We start from the raw sequence: 26693 nt of genomic DNA, 5'->3' as shown, positions 1-26693 counted from the left end.
CTGATGTTATCTGAGGCAGCTGAGTGTGTTTCCTGACGTTTCCGCTGCTCTGCTAACCACAAAGAGAGAAAAAAGTAAAAACACCTACATGGTTTCAGTTCGAGTTCAGTTTCGGATTCTCACCCATTGCTTGATTGATCTCAAGCTTTCAGGTGAGCTGAAACTAGGCCGCAGCCGTGTTTACAGTAAATCTAAGTCGTTAACTGTGCCTCCATCTAGCCCGAGACCTCTGCTGAGCAATCTACAGCTCCAACTCCGCTGGATGTGAGATGTATGTGGATCCTCAGTTACAAAAAGCAAAAGTTCCATCTGAACATGTTGCTAAAAATCAAGCTTTGTCTTTGAAGCTGATTTTTTTCTTTCTTTAAAGTCAATCATACATGTGGTAACTACACTTTAAGTAAGATGTCCAGAACCTGCCACCTCTGCTCACACTGAGCAAGTCAAGACATGGATGAAAACAACCAGCTCGCTGTCGTCAGATACAGACGCCGTTATTTTGTTATTCTGAAACTGAAAACATGGTGGTGGCTTTTCTGGTCTATTAAAGTTCATTAAAAATTAAGATGTTCATCTTAATTGGAACCTTTATATTTCTTTTTGTTTTGACATAAAATGTTAGTTATCAAAGATGCACTGAACATCCCAAAACGGATGCTCATACAAATGAAAGTTGAAAGTACACACTTTCAGTTATGAGGACAATTAAAAATAAATCATCTGGTTTTAAACAAATCAGGTTAATACAACCTCAGATTTATTATTTAACAAACACCCAACAAGCTGCTGAAACTGAGAAAAACTAAGTGCAACCTCATGATTTAACAGAATGTGGAACCAAATTTAGCAACAATAACTTAGCAACTGTTTTCTGTACATCATCAGTCTGCCATGTCATGGTGGAGGACCTTAAGCCTTTTCCAGATTGGACAGGAAGTTACTTCTGAGATCACTGCTGATGTCTTTCCTCCTTGGCATTGTGTTACCACGAACCTCAAAGTGTGGGCTGATGATCTATTAATCCAGTGCACTGAATTAAATATCTCTGCAAGCAGAATGTAGACATGCAGCGGTTCTGCATTTAGTTTTAGTTAATGAGTGCCACATAAGAGCTCATCCTTAGGTGTATTTACCTGATTTAATAACCCTTTTGGTTATATTACATCCCAGTACCTAAAAGCTTAAAACTCAAAGCTGAATTTTCTTCATCAGATGTTTGTGTTTTACTGAAACTTTCTTGAAGTTCAAGAAATAACGACAGCTCAGTGATCAAATGAATGAAAACACAACAGATAGTGCTGCGCTACAGTGTGGTCTGGGAGGGAAGTGGTAGAAACCAACTCCCTCAAGTTATGTGGGAGAGTCATTTTTATGAGTGTAAACATGAACAGTCGCCGTTTTCCCTTCAGTAAAAAGTGTGATGAGTCCTTACAGGTGTGCTTGGGATGATCTGGCTGCTGGCGCCCAGCGGCGTGGAGTTCTCAGAAGACGTGGACAGCTGGCGGGTTAAAGGGCTGTGAAGGGACGAGTGCATGTTGGCCACAGTCGTGCAGGGGCTGCTTGAGTCCACGAAGAGTTTAGGGGAAGCTGAAGGAGTCACATTTCGATGAGCAGATAGTTTAAAGACTTCCCTCCCATCAGAAACACCAAGACCAATCACAAAGCTTTGTTTATGTTAAACAATGAATAAACAAAGAAAAGCTTACTGTCAGTCCTGTCAAGCGAGTGCTCCCTTATTCTCTTGCGGCTGTAGTTCCTGTCGTAGGGCCCTAAGGAGGTGGAGAGGCCGTGCAGCCGCTCAGTCTTGCACCCGGCCTGGCCCTCCAGCCTGGCTGTGCTCAGTACGGCACTGCTGCTGCCCACGCCGCTGTCCAGCGTCCTCGGCTTCTCAGACCGGTTCTTAAAATGACTCAGTCCTGCAACATCAGGAGCCAGACACAAGATCACATCAGAATTTTACAACAAGTGTGTAAAAATTAGAAAACCCAAACCATCAAATCCTGACATTTAAAGCTGAGAAACTGGACATTATTTTTTTCCTAATGATTAACAGAAAAGCTGTTCTTCTGTTGGCTAATCAATTGGGCAATCAGTTCTGGGTATCATCAGCATCTCCACTCTTGTGTTTCTCAGAAAGCAGATTCCCCTCTGAGAACATTCTCAGAACAATTATTGTGAAAAAAAAATCCAGAGGAAGAAAAAAAATAAATAAAGCCAACTGAAATTAAATAAAAAACTTTTTTTTAAACCTGTATATTTAGTTCATGTAACTTCAGTTATATTAACGTAGCTGGATGGGACATTTAAACATTTAAAGCACCACTTTGTGAGACTGAAGAGATCTGCTCCTCTGACACATCTGTACTTACTGACTGCCATAAGCGAGTTGGTGAACTTGTGCTTCTCTTTGGACGAGGAGAGCTTGTGTTTGAGGGAAAGCTTCTTCAGTGGTTTGCTCCTCTCCAGTGACTTCGTCTGCCACTGGCTCTTCATCACCTGCTGCAGACGCAGGCCTATACAAACGTCTGAGGAAGGAAAGAAGGCTTAAAAACTAGACCAGCTGGATCCTTCAGATCAGAATCCTGCAAGCAAAATTTACAATCTGCTACAAGCTCATTAATAAATGTACTCAGACATCAAAGCCTCTAAAATAAAAATAAAAAAGCTTGGTTTGTTTTGATCATCAGGAAATGACTACAGCAGTGAAGCACTTCATATGATTACGAAAGATAAAAAAAAATGTCTCCTAAGGATTTCCTGCTGAGCCCTCTCTTCAGCCACTCCCTGTTTGTCTTCCCCCCCTGCATGTAAAGAAGGAAATGACTGCCTAAACTCCAGCTCAGATTGGAGAAGGGAGCCCAGCACTGACCGTCAGGGAAGGAGAGGATGGGGTGGACGCCAAGATCCAGCCTTGACAGGCGCTCCAAGGTGGGCTGCTCATACTGAGGGTCCTCTCTGGGGGTGGGCCAGCCACCACACATCACACAGCCAGGGTTCACCCTGCAGTTACACTGGACACAGCTGCTCCTCAGGGTCTGCTGGGGAACAAACAAGAACTGCAAATCATTTTAGGCCAAAATGTTGATATTAATGATTCAACCACTAACCTCACAAAAGCTTTACACACGAATTAAGAGACACGACAGAACAAATTTTACTGTTTAAAACCAAATGAGGCTGAAATAAGTTTTTGACATTTTAACTTTAAAACCTAAAGAGCATGTAAACAGATTTACATCTAATTCAGATCATTTCAAATAGTCACAAGGCTGATTCCACTTCTTTGTTGTTTGACTCTGAAGCACAATGGCCCACTTTTTCCATACACAAGTCAGCCCTCTCCTTTACTGTTATAAGGTTACAAACCGAGGAACTAATCAGAGTGAAACTTTTAAAACAAGTTTATGAAGAGAAAATACTGAACCATCATTCCCAGATGAATCAGCTCACCTTGCCGTTGAGGTTGGGCACCGCGTTGGGCTGAATGAGCCGCCGTCGCCGACAGCTGACGAGGGGTCGCGTACGCGCAGCCACGCACGTGCTGTCGTAAGCCAGCGGCTGCTGGTGCTTCGTGTCGGCACCGTCTGCCATCCTGTCACATGAACAACAACCAGTGTAGCCACAGATATCACTGAAAAGTGACGAGCTGAACCTTTCGTCACTTTAACATCTCTTCCATTTGCAGCAGCAAAACTATGATCAACAGAGCTTTAGTTTCACCTTTTAATTAGAAAAGTCAAAAGATTTTTTGTAAATGACAGAGCATTTCCTTCTCGATCTGAGGGGAAAAAATGTGGCATTTATGCTGAAAACCTCCCGTCACAGCTGAGCCTCGGAGAAGCTCATCTAAATCAAATGCACGTGTTTTTACTGTCAGCTATCACACCTGCTCAGTCATGATGAGACAAAACTCCAGCAGGGAGAAAAGGAGCCCATGAATCGCCTAATCAATGCAGCATCTTATAACTGAAAATCCCCATGTGCATCACTTTCAGCCCATCCCCCTTGTGTTTCTCAGAAAGGCAGCTGCCCTTCTGACAACTTCACATAAGATAATTTCCAAATGTACCTGCTGAGGACGCCGTTAACTGGCTGCCCGTTTTGACCCTTCCAAGAGCCCTGCTCTGTGTTGGTGATGTGGGCGGCGCCTGTGTGCTCCAGCCGTTCTGAACCAACATCCTGCAACGACAGATAAGACAAGAACCAGTGAGGTTACACCTTACGAGCAGGCCAACGCTCGGGCTCTTAGCTGGACTGTGATATTTAAGGAAGCCTCATAACAGAACTCATCCTGTGGCTTTAAATTATTCAGTTTAGATCTGCTTGAGGAGCTGGGCTCCCGAAGCTTGCAGCTTTTTCTTCGAACTAATGAACACATCTTTGTAAATTTAAGCCTCATTTTTCATTGATCCAACTCACCAGCTCTACATTATAACTGATTCTCAACCTGCAGGTTTTGGTGTGAAAGCAGATTATTTTGTTTCAAACCAAAAAAATGCTCCAGCAATGACACAAAACCATCAAATTCAGCAAAGCTAAAATAAAAGCTCACACAGCTGCCCGAGTTATGAATAAACAACTCCAATAAATCCAGAGACAAACTCATCCTGCAATAAATTATATGGAATTGTTTTAAATGCTGAAAGGGTTTATTATAGATCCTTTATCTAGTGCATTCATAAAAATAATAATTTCCTGTGGACACTCATTTTATTTCCTCTTTTCCTTTGATTTGCAGGAACAAACAAGTTGAATGTCCTACTGATAATCAAAACAAAACCAAAACAGGAGAGTCAGACACCTGCTAAAATGATGTCCTCAACTCAAATTAAATGCTGGATAAAAGCTAAATTAATCATTTTACATTAGTATTTACCATTATTTGTTATCTAAAACTTGTTATTCGAAATTATTTCATTGTAGATGATCCAGTACTATTTTCTATCAAGCATTTGTCACAAGAAATAAACATTTGACGCTCATGTCTTTAATTTGTTCTTTAAATAAGTTATCTTTCCTCCGATGGTTCTGCAACCTTTAATTACAACCTCAGTATACGAACACATACAGACAAGATATGTTTTCCTTTAATTAACAAATCTCAAAGATCCTGCTGAGACTCGCAGAAAAGGACAAACATGCTGAGGAAACACAGCAGAATATGAAGAGTTGTACCAGGAAACTTGCTTACCTGAGTATTTACAGGTTCCACCTTTACTTCTGTCCCACCTGCTAGCACAGCGCTGGGGGAAGCACCTCCTAGCTCCACCAAGCCCTGCAGAATTAAGAGATTATAGTTACAATTTCCTCCTAAGAGATGAACAAGTAGTGCAGCCACATTTCAGTCTGTCCAGAAAGCAGGCACAGCATCTGCTCTGCATCCTCACACCCTTCACTCAAAGACTGCAAGCATCTCCATTTACATGTCCAGTACAGGTTTACAACCACTTCTTTCTATAATGACCAAAAAAGTTGGGAATATGGAGACAACTGGATCAACTAAAACTTTGATAGTCATCTGTGTTTTTTTTATTATTATCAAGACTAAATCTAAAAAAAACAAACATAATAATAATAAAAATAATAATTTCCAACATGAGTGTGAAGATGAAGCAGGAATGTAGGGACTCAGTTTCAGTGTTTCTAGTCACATCTGTAAATCCTGCCAGGGCACCACACTGGGAGTTTTCTTTCTAAATTAACTGAGTTGAGCTTGGAACAACATTTATAAACACTGCCAGGTGTTTTAACGTCAGCCAGTAGCTGAAGCTACAGTAGCGGTAGTAAAGGAGAAAAAAAACAGGTATACACTCAATCCGATCATTTCTGTGGCGTACATGCTTTCTGCGCTTGCTTGAACCACGTGGGGGGGAGGTGACTTGATTAGTTTCAGGAAAGACTTGAAGAGTGGCTCCAAAAAAACTGAACTGGACTGTGGCGGATCTGTTTTAGTTGGAAACTCTGAAGAACTTTAGGATTACTGACCACCTGGGGGTCAAACGGCTCAAAACGCGTTGTTCATGCAGGTATTGGATGAAAAGAAGGAAGCTGGGTCCACCAATCATTTTAACATTGTGCATGTCACAAATGGTAAGTTTGTATTAAATCTTTCCATCACGTAAACAGACAACTGACTGGATTAATACATCTGCATTCATGTGAACATGTCAGCTGAAATCTGATCAGAATGATTTAAATCAGAAGAAATCTTTGTCCATGTAAACGTAGTTTTTACAGCTCTTGCTTGAAACAACATGTATAAATCCTGTTAACACCTCTCAGGGTTTAGAAACAGCAAACACTGACTTTCAGTTAAAACATTCATAAACAATAGAGGTGATAACGTGTTTAGTTTCAGAATACATTAGAATAAGATTAGGGAGGGAGAAAATCAAACTAGGTCTAAAGAGGATTCTACGCATGAACCAACTGGTTCTAGCACAAAATCACTTGGTAAAGACAAGGTAAACTTGCTTTTATTTTTCAAGCCTACTTAAAAAAAACAAGTCTGCCTGGAAAACCAGTTAGCCTAGATGGCCTGATTCCTGGGATACTATTTGCTTTTTAAAAATCCCTTCCCAAACAGTTTCCTGCTGATGAAATGTTGGACACCTCTACATGCACAAAATGAGTAAAAAAAAAAATCAGGATTAAAAAGAAAGAAGAGAAACCAGAAAAAGTAGAGACTTTCATAGATCAGAGAAACAAAACTACCACCTGGCTGCGAACCGGAAGTCCTCACAGCCCTCCAACCAACACCATCTATGCCTCACTCCCTACGGTGTCAATGAATGAGCCAAAACATTTCCCTTTGTTACAGAAGACAGAATGCATAAAAAAGAGCAACAGTTTTCAGAAACAGCACCCTGTGCTGCTTCTCCTTAATATTAAAGACTGAGCAGTGTTGGAAAAGGACAGAAAGGAATTATGATGCTCCCTCAATCAGAGGGAAACAGGCTTCTTTCATTAAAACCTGTGTAATGCTCAATGCAATCATAAAATAATTCTCTCAAATAAACAATTGTTAAAATTCTTTTCAGTTTAATATACAAAAAAAAAACAAGACAAAAAAAAATCATTAAAAAATCAGTGTGTAGAATTGGTGGGATGAACAGCAGCCCAACACAAGCGTACTAAATAAATGGGAGGAACCAACCTTGCTGCCGCGGATCTGCCTGTAGATGTCCGTCTGCTGCCGGATGCGGTACTCCAGATCCGAGATGTGGGCCTGGAGCCAGTTCCAGTGGCTGATTATAGCAGCTCTCTCCACTGTGTAGCGGCTCTCTGCTCGCTTCCATCTGAAGAGGGAATAAATTAAAAAACAAAGAGGGATGTGAGGACTTGTTTCACGTGAGAAGAGGATATTCTAGGTGGAACAGTGTAACAAGATTTCCCACAATGATCATCTACTAACATGATGATTGTTATTTCTCAAAACCAATTTGTCTCCAAACAGAGAGCAACTGTCTTCAAGCGGTGCAGAGGCAAATATGGTCATGTGTTTCATCTTCTTCCATGTGATACAATACTAATAATACACACAGTGATCACTAAAGCATTTCCTCTGTCAGACTGCAGAGGTCAGTGAATCAGCATTACGGAAAGCTCCAGCCATGACAGCTGCAAACAGCCTGGAAAAGCATATTGGTCAAAAACAATATGATAACATGTGCATTAAAAATGTGGGGGAAAAGGGCACTTCCATGACACTAATGTAATCCATGGCAAAGAAAGTGCCAGCTGGGAGCAGTGTACTCCATTTTCCCAGTATGACACACACAGAATGGGCATTTCAAAGGCAGACATGAGAGGAAAATGTCTGCTCTTGCACTGAGAGGCTGCAACCACAGAGGGCGCTGTTTTGCCAAAATATGAGCTGCAGTGACTGTGGTAGAACAATGAAAATAATGACTCAGATTGTAGACAAAGATAGACCTTGCACTCCTCTGTGCCTTCTCATCCCCACACCCTACCTCTGTTTTCCAGATTTCTGAACGCCGCCAGGATGAAAAATGTTGAGAAAGTCGACCGTGGAGAGAGGGAGAAGGGAAGAAGGAGGGGAGTAAAACGGGGACAGCGGGGCTGGGAAGCGCTGGCATGCTGGAGAGGAACAGACGGGCTCTAAAAGCAATCTACAGGCCATAGAGTGCTGGAGGGGGTGGGGCTGGGTCAGGGAACAGTACAGCAGAGACTGGGAAAACCAATAATCCAACAAAGAATCCTGTCTTACTGTGGAACTGGGTGCAGAGAGAGTTCTTGTGACTAACGTGGAACCTCAGCCATCAATTAGCACAATCACAGATAGCTTGATTAATTATTTTACAGAGCAGCCACATTTGCACAACTATGGTGTGTGTTTGTGTTCACTGCATTACAGTATCAAGGACAAAGCTGCAAGTACAGCTGCAGCATTTCCTGCTAGCACCATTTCCTTTTGCTCTTCTAAAAACTCAATCCTGTTCTGCACCTATCAACAATCACGTACTGTTCTTGCACGATATCTGGTGAATGTTCACAAAAGCTGACACTCCTGAGAACGATCATGGCTCATGCAACAGATCAATGACCTGATAAAGATCAATTTACATCCTTGAGTCTGTGTGGAAGCTGTCAAAAGGACACTGAGGCATCAGGCATGTTTATATTGCTCCCAGCCTGTGTGCCATGATTCACCAAGAGGTGTGCAGACAAATGAGCCAACAAGGCCAAGATAAACCAGGTGGATGGGAAAATGTTCTCAGGGAGACTGGGTAGGTAGCCTAATAAAGAGTCCAACTTCTGAAGCAAGAAAATCTTTAAAAGAAACCAAGCTTGCCCTCAAAAGTTACAAAAAGCAATAGGTAAGATGAGGTGATGTCCAAGGAGATTATGGCGCTGTGGATCTGACTGAATTATCATGCTAAGTGACTGTAATAAATAGAAAACTAATCAGCTCTCTGGGTGAAACGGAAAAAATTCCAGGCAGACACTGTTGCACATTTGTGTTTAAAGGATGCAGGAAGAGCCAGATTTCTAGTTCAGTAAAATACAAACACATGGGGGCCATTACAAGTCCAATGACCCCAATCATCACAGACATAGAAGAGAATGAGGAGGAACTGGGAAGCTGCATTGAAAACTGCCCCCACCACCACTCTAACCAGGACATATTTTCCTCCCCCCAAACTCCCACACACAAAGCACCAGCAGCAATCAGTACAGCCGCCGTTTTCTGGCTGTCAGCACATTCTCCATTGTGGTGCTTCTCTGGATGCAGCACATATGTGGTATGGTGATGGGCACTCTATACCTTACCGACTCTGAAAAACATGGCCCTGCTCTCTGCCAAAAAACCAGCAGGTGCCTGGAAAGAGAGCCGACCAAAGATACACCGGATACTTCGTTCCACTGGTAATGCATGCAAAGGATGCTCCTTCATCCCAAAACAACCACTCTGCTCATGTGTGCTTTCATTCACAGAGTCATTACTGACCAGTTGTTCCCACACTCCATCTTTCTGCCCACCTGTTTTAAAGTAGGTTTGTTTTCTGTGCATATAGATTAACTTCCTATTTTGATTATGACGTATTGAACAATATACAATATTTTAAAAATGATAATCTGTGATTTTCACTTAAAGTGTAACTACACCCCCTACTTTATGTGTAGCTCCACCCACTGCCAAATTTTGAAAAATGAAACTGCGAGGGTTGGGGTGGGAGGTGTGGGGTGATCAGGGGACGGAGAGCTGGCGGGTCGGGATACACAGGCAGAAATGATTGACAGACAGCAGCTCAGCAGCCACTAGCAAGATGTAAAGACAGATTCATAAAGCAGCTACACCACAGAGTGTTTGAGGTGGATGACTTTTCCCCTCCTGATTCTCCTCAGCTACACATGAACCAGGTGGTCCTGAAGTGTATCAGTCTGAGCCGTTAGCGCTGTTAGCTGGCCTGTCTGCAGCTCTGGAAAGCTGTGGAGACTCGCGGCAGGTTGTAGCAGCTGCAGGAAGTTGCTGCTGCTACGATTTGAGCTGCTGTCTGTCGCCAGATGAGAATCAGCAGGTAAAGAATAAAGTCCGGTGTTACTTTTACACCCCTCAAAGCACAAATCCGTCCCATTGCAGGAAAATACTTCAGAAACTGTGAAAGAATAGAAGTCTGAAACTAGCAAATTTACACCATAAAAGTTCACATTCCTTTATGTGTTGATGGGCGTGTTTTTTTTTTTACACCTGCAAGGCGTCGACTCGCCTATTTGAATCTGGAGGGAGGGGCTGTGAGATTTTTTTTTTTCTTGTGACGTAGAGAAGCACCAGTCAGACTCAAGTACGGCTCTACTTCACGAAAAACAAATCCTGGTTTTACCCTGTAGGGGGTGTTATGAGCCATTTTTGATCCCCAAAAAAATGTTTCTTAAAGAAATGACATAAATGACTATTTACTATTACTAATTTCTTCACAATTAATACTATGTTGTTTACAGCTAAAAAAAAAAAAAAAAACACATTTTAGGGTGCATTACCCCTTTAACATTGATAATTTGTTGATTAAGGCTTATATATGCAAACTCCTTTAAAAAAAATCTGCTTTATGCATTATACTGTAATCCACTCTGGATAGGAAGGACGTTTTAACATGAGGAAGACGATGCTGCACTCTATTCTTACAAAGACGTGCCAATCAACCAGCCACTGACTGGCATCGGCTGGTTTTCAGCTCCAACAGCCATCATATATACGAGTCTGCTCTGGTCAAACTTACACACACACACGTCCAATGTTGCATTAACACGACGGGCTCAGCAAACATGCCAACATGTCGCTTCGATCCAAGGTCTCAACCATGAGTCAAGGTACAAAATTTGTAAACTGGTTCAGGCTTTTTCAAAACAGTAGCACAGAATCAGCAGAGCACAAAACACAGTTGAATGTCTCAATAAAATTAAAAACAATTCTCCTCTAACATCAATCTCTGGGTGAAGAATCTGGAGCGACAACCAAAAGAGATAATTCTGAAGTTTATGTTAAAGTGGGATAAAATGCAATTCATGCCCAGCTGGTTTAGTTATCTGTAGAGGGGAAAAAAGCTGTCCTGTCACATGGTGCAGATTAAAGAGTTATTTATGTTTCAGGCCTCAACATTCAGCTTTTTTAGCCACTTACTCTTCAGAGAAGTGACTGGCACGTTTAATTTTCCCAGTAGCCAAACTTGTCGAGTATAAAAGGAAATTAATAGCTAATGAAATGGGAATAAATACATAAAAAAAAACCCACACACACACACAACAGGAACCTCTTCAATCCTTTTAGGTTATTCATAATTTACATACAAAACACAGTAAGAGCCTTCGGGCATTTGTAAACTGTCAATCTGGCACAAACACAAAATTCTGTACAAGAAGAGGTTGTCTTCATTTTTCTTTTCAAAAATGTAATTAGTGTACATCCATCAGTCGTTCCGCTTCTCTACTCCTGTGACCATCAGTCATGATGATCTACTGTCAGTAGCAATACTTACAGATTGAGAATTGACGGTGGTGAGATAACGTTGAGCCACAGCTTGCATTTGAACTTTTGCCTCGCGTTATATGTATGGCCTGTCCAAACTGCACGACATCTTGATTTAACAATGGAAATCTCTCCTTTCCCTTCACTTTTTCAAATGACAGAGGCTGTCTCCCATTATCAGTAACTTTAAGTACAGCCACCATCTGCACCCTCTTCATGTCATGGTTGTCCAGCAGTTTGGAGGGGGGAGGTGGTGGAGGGGCAGAACTTATCTCTCCAGGTCTCCTTTATAATTACGACTAAATGCACCACTATCAAAGCTTCTCTGGGGGCGAAAATGTGCACCTAGCCCTGTGTTTTAACAATTTTACCCTGAATGTAACCACACAACAATGCAACAAAAACACCAACAACTGTGCCTGGTCCACTCAGTAAGCATGTCGCTTCACTCAAACATAACTAAAATAAAGAATTTAAAAGGACCAGAATTACATCATGTTTGGTCAAAATACTCTGACAATCCATTTATTGAGGTACCTGGTTCAACTGTTTTACTCAACATCTCCTCTGGTGTCTACCCTCGTTTCTGTTCCGGTAATTTCTGCGCACGGAACTGTTTAGCATTCATCATCCCACATGCACACAGAACTGGAACTACATCCAGCGATACTGAAGGACATGAAGGAACTTAACACAGCAGGTTAAGATTGTAAGAAAACTGACACGATCACTCAGGTTTACATGCTCACAACTTTATGGGTTATTAATGTTGACTGAGTCTAAGGCTCTGCATTCATCTAATGATAATTATTTGATTTGAACGGCCTCATTTTCACAAAAGCTGGCAATGAAGATACTAGCTGTTAACAGACAGAAGTTCATAGCTGGAGCTCATTTCTCTGTAGACTTAAAAGCAGGACTAATTGAAACTGTTCATTTACAGATATGATACTCATGTTTTCTAAATGTGAAGTTATTAAATTTCCAAGCACACACTATGCAAAGAGAACTAATGTGTGTGTAATTAAAACTAAGATCAGAGATAACACAAGCAAAAAAATGTAAAACTATTAATTCCATAATTTGCAGTCTAATACGTCGTACTTTGAAACATGGCCACTCTGTACAAAAATGTGTGAGGAATGTGGCATGAAACGAGGTGAAACAAAACACAGATCTGCTTTTTTTTTTTTTTAACATAAAATTAGATAAAAACCACTTTGTAATTATGCTTCACAAACCGGGTGCCATTTATGCTCAGTAACAAGAGGAAAGAGAAATCAAAGCAGCAGCTGTCATCTTAATTTCTTTGTTCTCTAGAGTCGAGGAATTTCAACACATTAAAAGAAATTAAACACTGAAGCATCCAGGGCCTGAAAAATTGCCTTATTTTTTAGGTTTATTCTGATGTTCCAGGATGTCTGGCTGGAATTTCATAGGACAGCTGGTTTAACTCTTCTTTAACAGGAAGAAACTGCTCTGAGGCTGGGGTTGTGAGCAAGGCAGACCTGACAGGACAGGGTGTGGGGCAGGAAAAACTAGAGAGGGTAAATTCAGCCGGCGAGCTGCAGCAGTCATTACATAAAAGAGAGGGGTTATGTAACGCCTGTGGGTTTGTGCTGGGGAACTTGGGTTGAGCTAAACACATCCAGATGTGTCAAGTAGGACAGAAATCCACACAGGCACTCAAACATACATGCATACATGCGCAGCGGCAATAAAAATAAGGAAAAACATAGCAAAGCCAGTTCAAATGCAGCGTAATGCTGAGCCATAAGCATGAAAGGCACGCTGTAGTCTCAGCTTCAATCACCCTAATTCACGTGCAGCAGGCAACAGCCGTTTTAACTGTCCAAATGCATAAAGATCAAAACAAGCAACATGTACTCTGGATCATCTGGCCATAGTTTTATCAAGCGACAGACAAAAGCCTGCAAACATGGGGACATTTTGGTACTGCTCAGATTACAGAATTTCAGGCATTTTCATTTTGTCTATGAGCCATTATGTAAGATCTGAGATTTCCTGATGAGCATTATTGTTGCCTCAGAAACAAGAACCCACTCGATTCTTAATACAGAACAACTTGTGCTCCATGTAACATAGCTAATCTAATGTATCCAAGTAATTCAGCTGCTAGTGTTAAAAAGGAGGCTGGCATTAACCGGAGCTAGCAGCACCCACACCCTCGCAGTGGCCATTATGGACGTCACATTCACTAGAAACACTGGCTGGAGGGAAAAGGCCCTGCAGCATAAGCTCAGCAACAGATGTTGGCTGGCCCCCAATCCTCTAAGATACGGGAAAGCACGTCTACAGTACGGACAGGGATGACGGGATTAGATATAAGCAATGCAAAGCATCCAAACAAGCAAATAGGTTATTTTTCACAGCGCTGGCGTTAAATAATTGAAGTGCTGCTGCCTGAAGAAGACGTTACATTGTCTGTAGTGTTGACTGGTGTAGTGCCGTAAGCCAGTAATTGTTGACTGAGACAAAACAGTGGTTGTTAAAATGTGGCACAGTAAAACACACACACCTTACATCCTGAAAGACATGTTAGCAACAAACTAAGAGTCGGCCAGACTGGGAACTGAGAACCAGTTTTTTACCCACTGGATGAAATGACTGTACTGCTTATACAGGATTTAAGTTTTAAATATCAAAATTAGCTTTCACCCAGTGTGCAAAACATAATTAGAGCTGCTGGTGCTGCCACTATACAAGTATTTACACAGTAGTACATCTTTGATGTTCCAATATTGCAAAACTTTAAAACAAGATTTATTTCAAATGAAGCAACTGAGCATGTTTAAATAATTCTTTGAGCCCGTTAAGCCTCAATTTCATTACACCTCTAATACCAATGGCTAATGTGCTCCCTCACTTCCTTCAGAGCATGTTTTAACTAGCTGCTTCAGGTTTAAGTCATCTTCCTTGTGGAAAAAGTGACATTAGTTTGCTTAAGATTACTCCAGTAAGGGTGTGTTTCACTAGAGCACAGGCTCAACATTTGCCTTTCCAGTCATTCATGTGGGTCAGCTGTTAACTAATGATTGATTAAATCTTATTTTTTTCTTATATAACTTTTTATACAAGCTGCTTTATTACAGTTATCAGTTATTACAGTTTTCAGTATATAATGTATCACTCTTTAATTCACTGAAAAACAGCCATTTCTGCTGATTATATATATATATATATATATATATATATATATATATATATATATATATATATATATATATATATATATATATACACACATACACACACACACACACAAAATGGCTGGGAACAAGACGCAACATGTTTACAATGGTATATTATCTAGAAAAGACAGAAGATGAAATGAACTATGAATGTTTAAATGGCTATTAGTGATCAGGACTGCACCCTTTTTTTTCCTCATACACCTTTCTGTGTTACTACACTATTTTATGATAACATTCACTAATCTTACAAACATATTTTTTAAATCTGTAATAACCCACACTGACTTGTAGGTTTTCTGTTTTTTTTTTTTTGTTTTTTTTTTCATTTGTTTTGTTTTTTTGGAAAAAGTATTTATAAAATGATTGCAAAAGATGCATTACTCAAGTATTAAAATGCTATGGTTTGAGAAAAAAAAACCAAAGGGAATTTGATTCAACACAATCATTTGCAATACAATCATTCACATGTGCATGATTGTATTTGTAATAAACATCCAATCCTAAAAGGAAACCATAAATGTTTATTATATTGTCCATTTTCCTTTAAAATGACCTTAAAACACTGCAGTTTAACTGCTATGCTTTGCATCTTACATAAAGGTTCTATTTAGGTTTTGGATTATGCATATAACATACAAACTTCCTGTAAGGATATGAAGATATGTAGGTCAAGGGTTTAAAGTCAGCAAAGAGAAGGATAATAAAGAAATCGGTGCCCTGAGCTTCTTTGTTAATAATCTACCCAATCCTACACAGATCAGTAAGTCCATTAACGCTGTTGAACCACCTGCTGTACCCTTTTTTTTTTGCCTTTTCAGTACTAATGCCACAAAAGTGTATACTCTGATGTGCACTTCCCATGGAATAAATTTCCACGGCCCTGCTGAGGAAAACCTGACATTACAACAGGAAGCATGGAAAAACAAAAATCCACACCCCCTGCAAAATCACCCCGACCCGACTCAATGTTCCTTCTCGGTTTTAGCTTAAATCAAAACAGTAAAAAGGCTGTGTGCACTCGCTTATTCGCTCTGCAGATAACCAGAACATTTAGTTTCAGTTTAGGTCCTCTCACGAGGAAGAACTGTATGACGAGAGAGCTTTTTTCTTTCGCCTCCATTCCTTCTCTTAAGGATACCACCCACACGGCTACACATGCTCTCTGAGCAACTTGTATCTGTACCCTCCCTGGAGTTTGACCCTACCACTTCTGAGGCAGACCAAGCAGTTATAATTGTCATTAGCTCCTGCAATGCCAGAGTAGCCTGGAAACTGAGGGACTTTCACAGCTGCAAACACCTTCAAAAACATAAGTTTAACCTTACAGCCACTTTTCAATTAATCCTGCTGTAGAAGCTCACCATTTATTCTAAAAATAGATGCTTTTCAGATTCAACTTAGACCTTCACAAAGTATCATCCAGTACTGTGCACATACTGGGTCAGAGAACAAGTGGATGAGGACACTGCACTTACATTTTAACATGTCGCTGCTCAATGTCCACTCTGGACAGCTCCTCCTCTTCCAGGTCAGAGTCCCCACCAGAGCTACTTTCTGTTACATCTGAGTCAAAGGCGCTTTCTGCTGAATGAAGGTTTGCTGAGCCGCTCAAATACAGCCTCTCCAGTTCCAGGGGCATGGAGCCACTTTTCAGGAAGCGACCCAGGCTGTCTCTGTTGTTTGACGAAGAGTGGCGTCCAGTCCTCCATGAAGCTGAAGGGGTGGCAGCCTCTGATTTGCGGTTGCCGGCTAGTAGCCTGCTAAGAGCTGAGTCCAAGAACCCCCCCAACTGCTGCTGGATGTGCCGTTCCACCTGCTTAGCCTGTACCACCTGAAGACGTTTGCGCAGGCGCCGAAGCCGGCTTTCGATCTCAGCTTGCCGGCTGCTGTTGAGGAGCATGCGCTCTCTGACGTGAGCGTCAAGGCTGTCCGAGGAGGAACTACAGGGCAGAGGAGCCTGGGGTTGAGCAGTGCAAGGTGGGGAGCCCTGCTGGCTGCTACCTGGCCTCTCCCTATCAGAACCCTGTGGCTGACTGGTGGGTGTATGAGAATCAGCCGCATCCAAGTTCACTTGTTCAGTGGAGTTCGAGTTGTCATGGGTAAAGGGGGAAAGTGCAGCAGAGTGAAGCACTGGTGGTTCAAGGTTTTTTCCATCAGTATTTTGAGAAACCCCAGAGGAATGCTTTTGTTTAAGGGTTCCTATCACTGGGATATGCCCTGAAATAGTAGCTGTCAAGGTCTCTGAGTCCAGTGGCAGGTTCTGGGGCTGTTCTGTGGTGGCAGAAGACTTGTCACCATTCACTGCAACCACACAGCCAGAACCAGACATAGTGGCCAGCTTCTTGGCCAAGCCATTGACAGGTGCCGTGGGCTGGCCACTCCCGTTAGTGCTGCCACTCATGAGGCTTTTCAGCTGACCACCAGAGAGTTCTATTGTCTGCCTCTTCCTCAGAAGGAAGTCTCCGCCGCCGTTGAGCAGGGAGCTGGGCAGTATTCTGTGGCTTTTTAACACAGACTGTTTAATGAGGACTCCTTGCAGCTTGATTGACTCCTTAGTTGAGGGGACAGGTGTCACATCAGAGCATAAATAAGAAGCCACCAGTGGCTGGAGTTTGCCCAAGGCCGAGGCCTGGGACACAGAGTCGGGTTGTGGCGGCTGCTGCTGCTCTTCCTGGTCACCGCCGCAAAAGTCAAGAGGGCACTCTTCAGAGGTGACCTTACACTTAGCGGGGCCGCTGCTATGGATGAGGATGTTGCTGGCGTTACCGTTATTCTCTGCACTGGCTGGTGAGAGACTTGAGGATGGGGCAGCCAGTTTGAAGCGGATGTGGTGAGCTTCGGCTGGGGCGTCGGTGAGAGCGGGCGCCATCGCAGCCATGCAGTGCAGAGGGACGGGCACCGCGGCCTGCTCCACTCCACCCGCTTACTGCCCCACCTGAGGACAGCCTGCAGAGAACATGGAGGGAAAATAAGGACAAAGAAAAAAGGATAGAGGAGAGAATAAAGTTAAAGTTGCATAGAGGTATTCTTGACAACCTTTTGATAGAAAATCTTAAATAACTGCTGAGTTTAGTTTAGGAGTTGTCATTTATCCATCGGTTACAAATATTTTCCTTTCATCAATTTACAGGCAACTTTCACAATCCTGCAAAGGAATGGGCATCACAGCATACTGTAAAACTAATACAGACACACCTGAAGCATCTTAGAGAGTACTGATACAAAACTGAAACCAGAATCTCTAAAAAGTCTCATTTACACCGATACAGTCAAGCATGGATGAAAAACAAATAAACACCTTAAAGAAAATAACTATTTGTCTTGTGATCATGTAAAAAAACAAAAAACATGTTCAGAGAAATAAATATAGATGTTTTATTTTAAATAATCTCTGCATTAAAGACATATTTCATAACTGTAAACCCATATGAGAGCAGGCTGTATCTATATACAACAAAACTACAGTACTTGCACAACAGGTTCTGTAACGTAATTGAGTTGTGGAAAACTACTAACCACCACCCAATGGACAGCAGTAATTCTATATTAGACACAAATATTCAGTGTTAAAACTAGGAATCAGTATCAGAAAGTTTATTTGTATTAACTCTCACACACAAGTTTAAGTAAACATGTGCCAAACGTAGTTAAAGAATGAATAGAAAGAACTGGAGACTCAGCATTTTGTTGACCTACCAGCTGTAAAGGTTACTGAAAACGATCCAACAAAAATATATGTTAAAAAAAAATTAAAGGATTATCCAAACCAGAAAAATCTTTGATCTTTTATATTTAATTAGTTCATACTAAATTCTCCCAAAAATTTAATTTGTCATCAGTGTAATCAATATTTCTATGACCTTGGGAAGTTGGATAGTAAGGATGCAGATGGAATAACAGCAGACACTTGAGCTAAATCCAAAACCAATAAATAATTCCAACTATACCTATGTGAACAAAGCTTTGTAATTCACTTACAGGACTTCTGTTAAAAGTAAAAAAGCTTTACAACCCATTTTCTGAGTGAAGAAACCAGAGCTGATGCAAATTGCCCAAACCCCACTGCCCTACATATGCCCTGGTAAGTCAGTGTGCAGCAAGGTTCATCACAGGCAGTGTAAGTAGGTGGATTTAGGCCCCAGCATTAGCTCAAAGCACATGATGTCATCCTCACAGGTTTTCTGTGTCATTTTCAGCTGAACTTATCAAACCATCCCGAATACCCAGATAATATGGGTGGAAAATGTTGCTATCAAAAGAGAAGGCCAATGGCGTTAGCATTGTTTTAATGATTAACATATCTTACATGCCGACTGGCTGATTGTATATTCGTGTGAAACTTTAAAAAGCCTCCCTTCAAACACTGAAAGATAAGAGCTGCATCTCCGCACATCGTCTGCAGGGTCAGATGAATGGGGGCTCAGTATTTCACCGCAGTTTCTAGTCAGCGCGCACTACGCCATGTTGGTATTTCCGAGGCAGATTATGCAATGCAATTTATCTCCAGAAAAACACCCATTCCCCTCCAAAGACACACGGCGTGTTCATGCCACACGGGGTGAATTAATAATAACAATCAACGCTAGCAGAAGGCGTAATGATAATCACCATGATTTTCTATATCATCTTGGCTTGAGATGCGACAAAAACGTCCACATCCAACGTTAGCCAACCACAACGTAACCATCAAAATGTCTTCCTGGTGTTTACGAAAGCCTTTGTACGTTTAAAGGGCTTGCTGACATCTCGGTGTTGGATATGCACACGTATAAACGTTTTTTTTGTTTTTTATCATGCCTAAATCTAATTAGCCTCAGCGGTAAACAGCCCACGATCAGTTGGTTTCAACAAGACGTGGCAGTATAAATTAACGACCGATCACCAGACACCAAGCAAACTCTCAAGGACCGAGAGATAAATATCTCGTCAAATCCTGTCAATCTTTACATTGCGTGCAAATGAATGCACTTCGCTTCTGGCTAACGTTAGCCCAAGAAAGCTGCTGATGCAAGAAACAACCTGCTGGCAAGCTGGCGTGCTTCTCCTCACAAGCCAGCTGCAGTGAAACGAGACATGCCCCTAACCACATTATCTATCATTATATACCCGCATAACTTAGTCATTTCTGTTTTGACAGAAGCCAACTTTGAGCTCTACGCAAGCCTCGTTAAGCAAGTAAACATTTTAGTCGGCGACTACGTAACCTGCGCGCACCCAATGATAGTTTCAAGTCAGTTACACCCCAAGTAATGTATGTAACACGTCAAAATCCACGCTAAACACGCGCAATGAACCTGGAGTTAATACACAATCTATGAAATCACATATGGTATTAACTGGCCATGAAATGAGACATCCTCGTTGTGGTTAACTATTTTAAAACAACCCTTCCCGACCTATTGCAGAGTGGAGACATGGTATGCATTGTAATTAGACTAAGGAAATAAACACAAGCAACTCGTTTTTGAAAATCTGCGGCGGGGCATACAATGCCTTACTTGAACACATTAGCTGGTGGGCGATCGGAGAATACGTGATGTTAAAGCAGATATGTGAAAAGCTGAGAAGTTGGGAGTAGACCCAGGCAGTCTGGCTAGCTCGCTAACAAAGAAAAAGGAGGAACCTACCACGTGACGAGGTTGCACTATCCGAGGGAATTTCGGCAACAGTCCCCTGCAGTTTTGATGGAAAAAAACAAGGGCGATAACACAAGAAACGAGGTTTAGCTCGATCACAGTGCCATTAATTAATCCAAAAATGCAGTCAGAATGCGGAAAGGGCCCGGTTCACGGAGCCGCTCGGCTTCGTTCCGGATTCAGCAATGGGCGAATCAACGATCTACACCTTGCTCGCCAGCTAGCTCGCCTCGCCGCCACAGCGAATATAACACAAGGCCGTAAAACAGTCCTTCCTATTCCAAATTACTTGAAATGTAGGCGATTTCACGGCAATCCTTTGTCGAAAACCCCGATTCCCGGTAAGCTAAATGTAATCCAGATGACAGTTTGTCGCCAGTCTTTTTCTCTCGTTTTAGGGAGAGACGCTTAGAAAATGGCGGCTAGCTCCTCTCCCTCGGATTTGAGTCTGACAAACATAGAAGTGCTGTGTGTGTGCGTGTGTGTATGTGCGCGTGTTGCCTGCTGGTAGGCGGGAGACATTTCTCATACTCGCCGCTAGAGTAAAGGGTAGATAAGAAACGACATAAAGGCTCAAAAGAAGATACCACAGGAGGGCATTGTCTTCCAAAAGATAGCGCAATGTCACTTTTGCACTTGTTATTCACAAACGGCTGTGATGGCGGTGCTGGTTAAACTGGAAATATTGCTGCTCGTCTCAACCACACCAACGCACAAACCCCGTATGCTTTAAGACCAACTGTTTTTCTTTACACAAACGAATAAATAGTATTTAAACACACATTTAACGGGTTTGGTTTAATAGTAGCGCAACAATGATGCTCTGTATTTTTTAAGGCGCATCACCCCACCACTCCGGAGAAAACTGAGCCCAGACCAAACTGCGTCTCTCATGTCACTTTGAACAGGAACTGGATCGCCCACCACTACAGCAGCCTTTGTGAAGGTGTAGCCGGTGGCCACATGAAGGAGCTTTTCTCCACAGGACTGTGAAAATCAGCCAAAGCTCAAACGTAATAAAACACCACATGGTGTCTAGGAAACATGGCACCAACTACAACCAAACATCTGTGACATAAAACCTACTGCACCTACATGCAACCTCACTCCCGAACAAGAGTTAATTAAGGCTTATTTAATTAATAATTTTAACATTCATATGTTCAGTCTGCATCAGAACCTGCATCATTTGTATTTTGCTGTGCCAATAAATACAGTAAAATACAGCACAGTGGGATTTCACTCTTTTTCAATACAGTTCAGCACCATCTAAGTTATATAAAGTATGTCTGACAGTCTCAACACAATAAAGCCTGGGTTCTTTTTATTTATTTTTTTTATTTGGCCTAAGGAGAAAAAATACCAAAACTCTTATAGCTATCCTAGAATTTACATATCAGATAACAAATATGGCTGACATTGACACACTGATAATGCTGCTACTGAAACACACAACTATTTGTAAGTAATTTAAAAGTAATTAGAGCATGGAGCAGATGCCAACAGGGTCGCAGATATAAAGATTTGTATTAAGATCATATGGTCTTTACTACTAGAGCATGTTGATAAATCTGGAAACCTTTAACACTGTGACTCGAGGGGAATACTTGTAGGTTTTAACTGTTTATTTTACAGTTTCTTATGTGATCTTTTATTGGTGATTATTTAGTTAATTTTCTTATTTGTTTTACTCATTTTATGTACAACGCTTTATGACTGTGAAAAGGGTTTTAAAAATAAACTTTACTCACTACAAAGTGAAATAAATAGCTTGAGTGTGTTAAACTGCAGAATGCAAATTATGTTTTTTGTTTGTTTATGTTTTCTTCCTGGTTTCCCAATAAGCCCATTATCAATGTTATTTCTATATTATGAAAGAAGACAACCAGGACTAAATGCACTTGTCTCAAGCTAACATAGCTGTAACATAAATAGATCTAATAAATGTATTCTGTTTAACAGCTAACAATTTTCTGGCAGCGTTCCTCCATTTTCAGTAATGGTTTATATTTCTCATTTCTTTATTCATACCATCTAACTGGTGAATTTTGTATAAAAAACACATTAAAGGGACATGAGTTATACGTAGTTGTTATACGTGACATTAGTGTATAACTAAGAACTCATTTAATTTTGCTCAGTATGTTGGTACTTGCTATTAAGAGAGGCCGTTGTTGGTGTCATGCTGTTTGAGCCCATGTTAAAGTACAGTTATTTAAAGAGTTCTTGCACATTACAAGTGGTATTACACTGTAGGAATATTAGTGGTTATGAACCCAAACCATCAGGTGCACCTGTCCTCTGTTGCGTAATTGGACTACATAAATGAGCTGAGTCATGGTTATTATAGTGGTTTTGTGCTGCTCTTCACAAAGCAGCACTTTTCCTGTTGTTACATATTTCTGTGGTTAAAGGCACATTTGTACCTTTTCATGCTGTGATTATTTTTTGCACGTTTCTTTAGTTTATCTTTTGACATTTAAGTAAACAATTGTTTATCACTTCCTGCATACTGGAAGCCTTTCCCCAGGAGGACTTGTTGCACATGGGATGTTTACAATGTTGAGATTAGTTTCTAGCTATGATTTTAAGCCTAGAAATCACCACCAACAGCTGCTGTTTGGGACTAACGCTTCTGATGTGTAATGAAAATGAATGCATCCTGCTTACTTCACGCAGCCCCGGCAAGACCCTGCTGCACCATCACACTGCCAGGGCAGACAAGCATGGAAAATCAGTGATTATCACTGTGTAAGTGTGTATTCTTGTTTTTGTTACCTCATTAACACCATCTGTTTTTTGGGTTTTTTTGTGTGTGTGTTTTTGTTCTTGTTTTGTGTGTGTGTGTGTGTGTGATCAAGACCTTGTCAGGTCCTTATGTAATTTCTGAGATCCTGGTCATGGTTAGGAACAAGGCTGAATGTGAAGTTAGATTAAGAATTGGAGTTAGGCATCATCTGGTAATGTGTAAAGCTCATGGTTAGATTTATGTAATCAATGGAAGCCAGTGCAATGACTTAATGAGGCTAACAGCACTGGGTTGTGTGTGAGAATCAGAGAGAGAGAAACTACCTATCCACCTGATCGCTTAGCTAAATATCATTTCTGCAAGAAAGCCTACAAATGTCAGGAACCCATAAATGGCAATTTTAGTAGTTATCCAGTGAGTTGTGTTAATCCTGTGATGGCTGTCACTCTGAAAATCCTTTATCCATCCATGTTGGTCTCCTGCTTCTGGTCACAGCGGCAGAAGCTAATCCAAAGATGTCTGATCTGCCAGCAACCCCCGAGTGCTCCTGATGGATTCCAAGCCAATACCAACACTTCCGGAGATATGTGCGTCAAACTCACTCGTGTCAAACACTTCCTCATACGTCCAGCGAGCGTCTTCAACTAACACATCTCAAATACCTTAAAATCCAAACAGGAGGGCTGCTATCCCAGTGAGGCAAGTTCTGGCACCTGAAAGCAGCGGCTGATTTGCATCCACGATATCCTTTTTCATTGCCACTGACCATCACAGATGACCGGTTGAGAGCATCACTCTCAACCTCAGTGAAGAAAAAAAGACCTACAATATAAACTGAATAATAATTATGATTTAGGAATACCTTTAACTCCATTGTTGAAATACTCCACTCAGTAGTCCAGAAGGGCATAAATCCAGGAAGCACATGAAACCTGCAAATGACACAGAAATAAGAAGTTAGTTGAATCGAAACAAGTCAATCGATTGTTTTCTATTTAAAATGATAGGATGAAAAAAATTTAACAACCACCAAGACAGAAGAAAATGAGCATAAAATATAACGGTAACCAATTTGCAGATGACCATGACTATTAAATTATACATCGTTAGATAAAGAGGACAGGTGATTTTCTCTGTTTTTATCTTACTATATGTGGCTACATGAGTGTGAGCCTAGTTATAATTTAACAATACACATAAGTCTGATAAACAAGCAGATGGGATGATATATCCGTGCAAGGATTCAGATTAGTAAACAAGGTTTTTCTTAGTTCTTCAATACAACTGTGTTTTGTTTTTTTAGTTTTTTTTTTTTTGTAAAAACAAAAATATGTACATGTTGGTGCTGTGATGATTCACTTGACTCCAAAATCTTTAATACTAACATGAAAGGAAGAGGTGTTAATTCACACACCAGAACAAGGACATACTAGATGCATTCAAAGAGCGTCTGTTAAATCTCAAACAGTGAAAAAATTACATGAAATGATTGATATAACACTATCAGCTAGGAAATGAATGAGAAAAAAGTAAACATTTATCATTTTAATGATTATAATAATAATGACATTTATAACGTGCCAGGTTAAAAAATGTGTTCTGTGTGACTCATATTATTATATTCAGTGTAGGAATACAGTAATAACTCGTTACATTGATTGATGCAAACGAGCGGTTTTATACCCATAGCTGGTTTAAGTGGAGCTCCCTTTTATTACTTCTACTTGGATGCAAATAATAATTGTTCTTGAGCTCTAATAATATATAAAATATTTTGTATATTTGTATAAAATTTAACATGCTTATTATTCATGTATTTTTTATGTATCTTACTTTTATCTTATAAATCTATGAATATTTTTCATTTTAAATAACTTCCTATTTGGTATATTCTAGCTCCTGCTGGAAAATTGTGAACGTCCCTCTTAAAAGGTACAAATAAGGGCTTATTCTACCCCATTTTATAGTATTTTAGCATAAATTAACCTGCTTATTATTTCCTTTAGTTATTTGCTTATTTCTGGTTAGTGAAATCTATAAAACAATAGTAGGTGATGTCATCACAGCTACTTTAAATGATTTAAATGGTTTCTTTTTTCCTCATGCTTTAGGTAAAGCTTACTTAAGTGAAAAAGTAACTAATAACTAAACAGGTTAATCTAGTAGTAGTAGTAGTATTCTTTATTGCGGACTCATGGTCCATAGTAAAAAAAGAAACAACAGACAGACAAACAAATAACATGTACAACATGAATTATAGTTACATTATTTTGGTAAATGTACTTAATTACATTCTATCACTCGGTCGGTAGTTTCAAACCATTGTATTCCTAAATGCAAATAATCTGATGTTTACTTCGTCTTTCACGTCTATGCTGCAACAGACTCGGTTTTTCATTGATCATTACATTTGGTTACCCAGCAGCATTAACTTTAATTCATTCATTCATTTCAACGACGTGCATTTCACTGTAAACATGGTAAACTAACGGCTAAACAAGCTGTTTTGATTGTGCTTCTGTGGCTAACTCCAGTTCAAACATTTCAGCACAGAGCCAGGCTCACATAGCAAAGTTTTAACTGTGTTGGCAGCGACGTGAGTCTTCACGGTTTTCACGTCCAGCTGGCAAGCTAAAGCTAGCTGGCTAACGTTACCTATACTAACGTTATCGTCGCAAATTTAAGATGAAAAAGTTTTACATGTTGAATAATGAATAAATAAAGATTGGAAGTTTGAATGGAAGTTACATGGCAGCTTATTAATTGAGCATCAAGTGAAAGAATGCGCTGCCAGTGATTTTTTTTAAAGGCACAATTAACAGTAGTTTTTCTGAACGTACGTTCAGAAGCTAACGTTAGGCAGGCTAATGTTTGAGACTCGCCAAGCAGCCGGCCAATAACAGCCAACCAGCTAGCAGGCTAAGCTAATATTCGCTAGCTTGTTTGCTTCCCGATCCCATACTGACTTCACAATGACTACCATTTTTTGCACGTTTAACAGAAAAGTGTGCATAAAAAATCAAACCAACTCAAATCCAACATCTGAAGTTTTAGTCGAAACGGTGTTTTTTCTTGACAAGTGGGTCATTCCTTAATTTTAAGAAAATAACAAGACAAAATCTCACTTACCTGCTTGTCCTGTTACTAACGTCCGATAACATCCACCTCCTGCGCTGCTATTGGTCGAGACTTCAATTTGAGGCTTTCTATTGGCTGCCATAGATGTCAGTCTTTACAAATGCCCATAGAGCGGAAATATGGACGAAAGTTCATAGCACTAAACTTAATTATACAAATATATTGTTTTTATTTTAAAAATATCCACTCTACTCTAATAACTCCCCCATGATCTCTAAATGCCTGGTTTTCTTGTGCCACAATACGAGTGTTGTTTACGCCTGACGCATGCTAGCTGCGCTCAATCCAGCCTGATGTGTTTTCACTCTCAGTAACTACAATAACATTTTTAATGCCTTGTTTTCAAGACTTTAACCTGAAATGTGCTCCTGATTTTCACTGGCTGACGCAAATAAAAAATCAGATCGAGCTAATGGCTGCAGACGAGTTTGTTAAGAATATTTTATTTGATGTTATTTCTCGTATCT

The 26693-nt window shown here is 40.6% G+C and overlaps 1 protein-coding gene across 5 annotated transcripts in view; it reads right to left on the bottom strand.

Moving 5' to 3' along the window:
- Positions 1-26244, bottom strand: part of LOC121632740 (KAT8 regulatory NSL complex subunit 1-like) — a 31201-nt gene extending 4957 nt beyond the window's left edge. The window contains exons 1-11 of one of the 5 annotated variants that reach the window (XM_041974452.1): positions 26218-26244; positions 23951-24020; positions 16179-17649; positions 7157-7298; positions 5192-5275; positions 4070-4179; positions 3451-3592; positions 2870-3038; positions 2370-2525; positions 1707-1925; positions 1433-1587 (exon numbers count right to left, since the gene is read on the bottom strand). In XM_041974452.1, coding sequence (XP_041830386.1) covers positions 1433-1587; positions 1707-1925; positions 2370-2525; positions 2870-3038; positions 3451-3592; positions 4070-4179; positions 5192-5275; positions 7157-7298; positions 16179-17581 — 2580 coding nt within the window. In that variant the 5' untranslated portion in view covers positions 17582-17649; positions 23951-24020; positions 26218-26244. Of the gene's footprint in view, positions 1-1432; positions 1588-1706; positions 1926-2369; positions 2526-2869; positions 3039-3450; positions 3593-4069; positions 4180-5191; positions 5276-7156; positions 7299-16178; positions 17650-20330; positions 20916-23950; positions 24021-26217 lie in introns of those variants that run through there. The other 4 variants (XM_041974454.1, XM_041974451.1, XM_041974453.1 and 1 more) reach the window with 4 other exon arrangements.
- Between the last annotated feature and the right edge of the window lie 449 nt (positions 26245-26693).

This window comes from Melanotaenia boesemani, chromosome 21 (genome assembly GCF_017639745.1).
Source record: "Melanotaenia boesemani isolate fMelBoe1 chromosome 21, fMelBoe1.pri, whole genome shotgun sequence".
Taxonomy (NCBI): domain Eukaryota; kingdom Metazoa; phylum Chordata; class Actinopteri; order Atheriniformes; family Melanotaeniidae; genus Melanotaenia; species Melanotaenia boesemani.
Note: the sequence above shows the minus strand (reverse complement) of the source record. Positions and strands in the feature narration are given on the sequence as shown.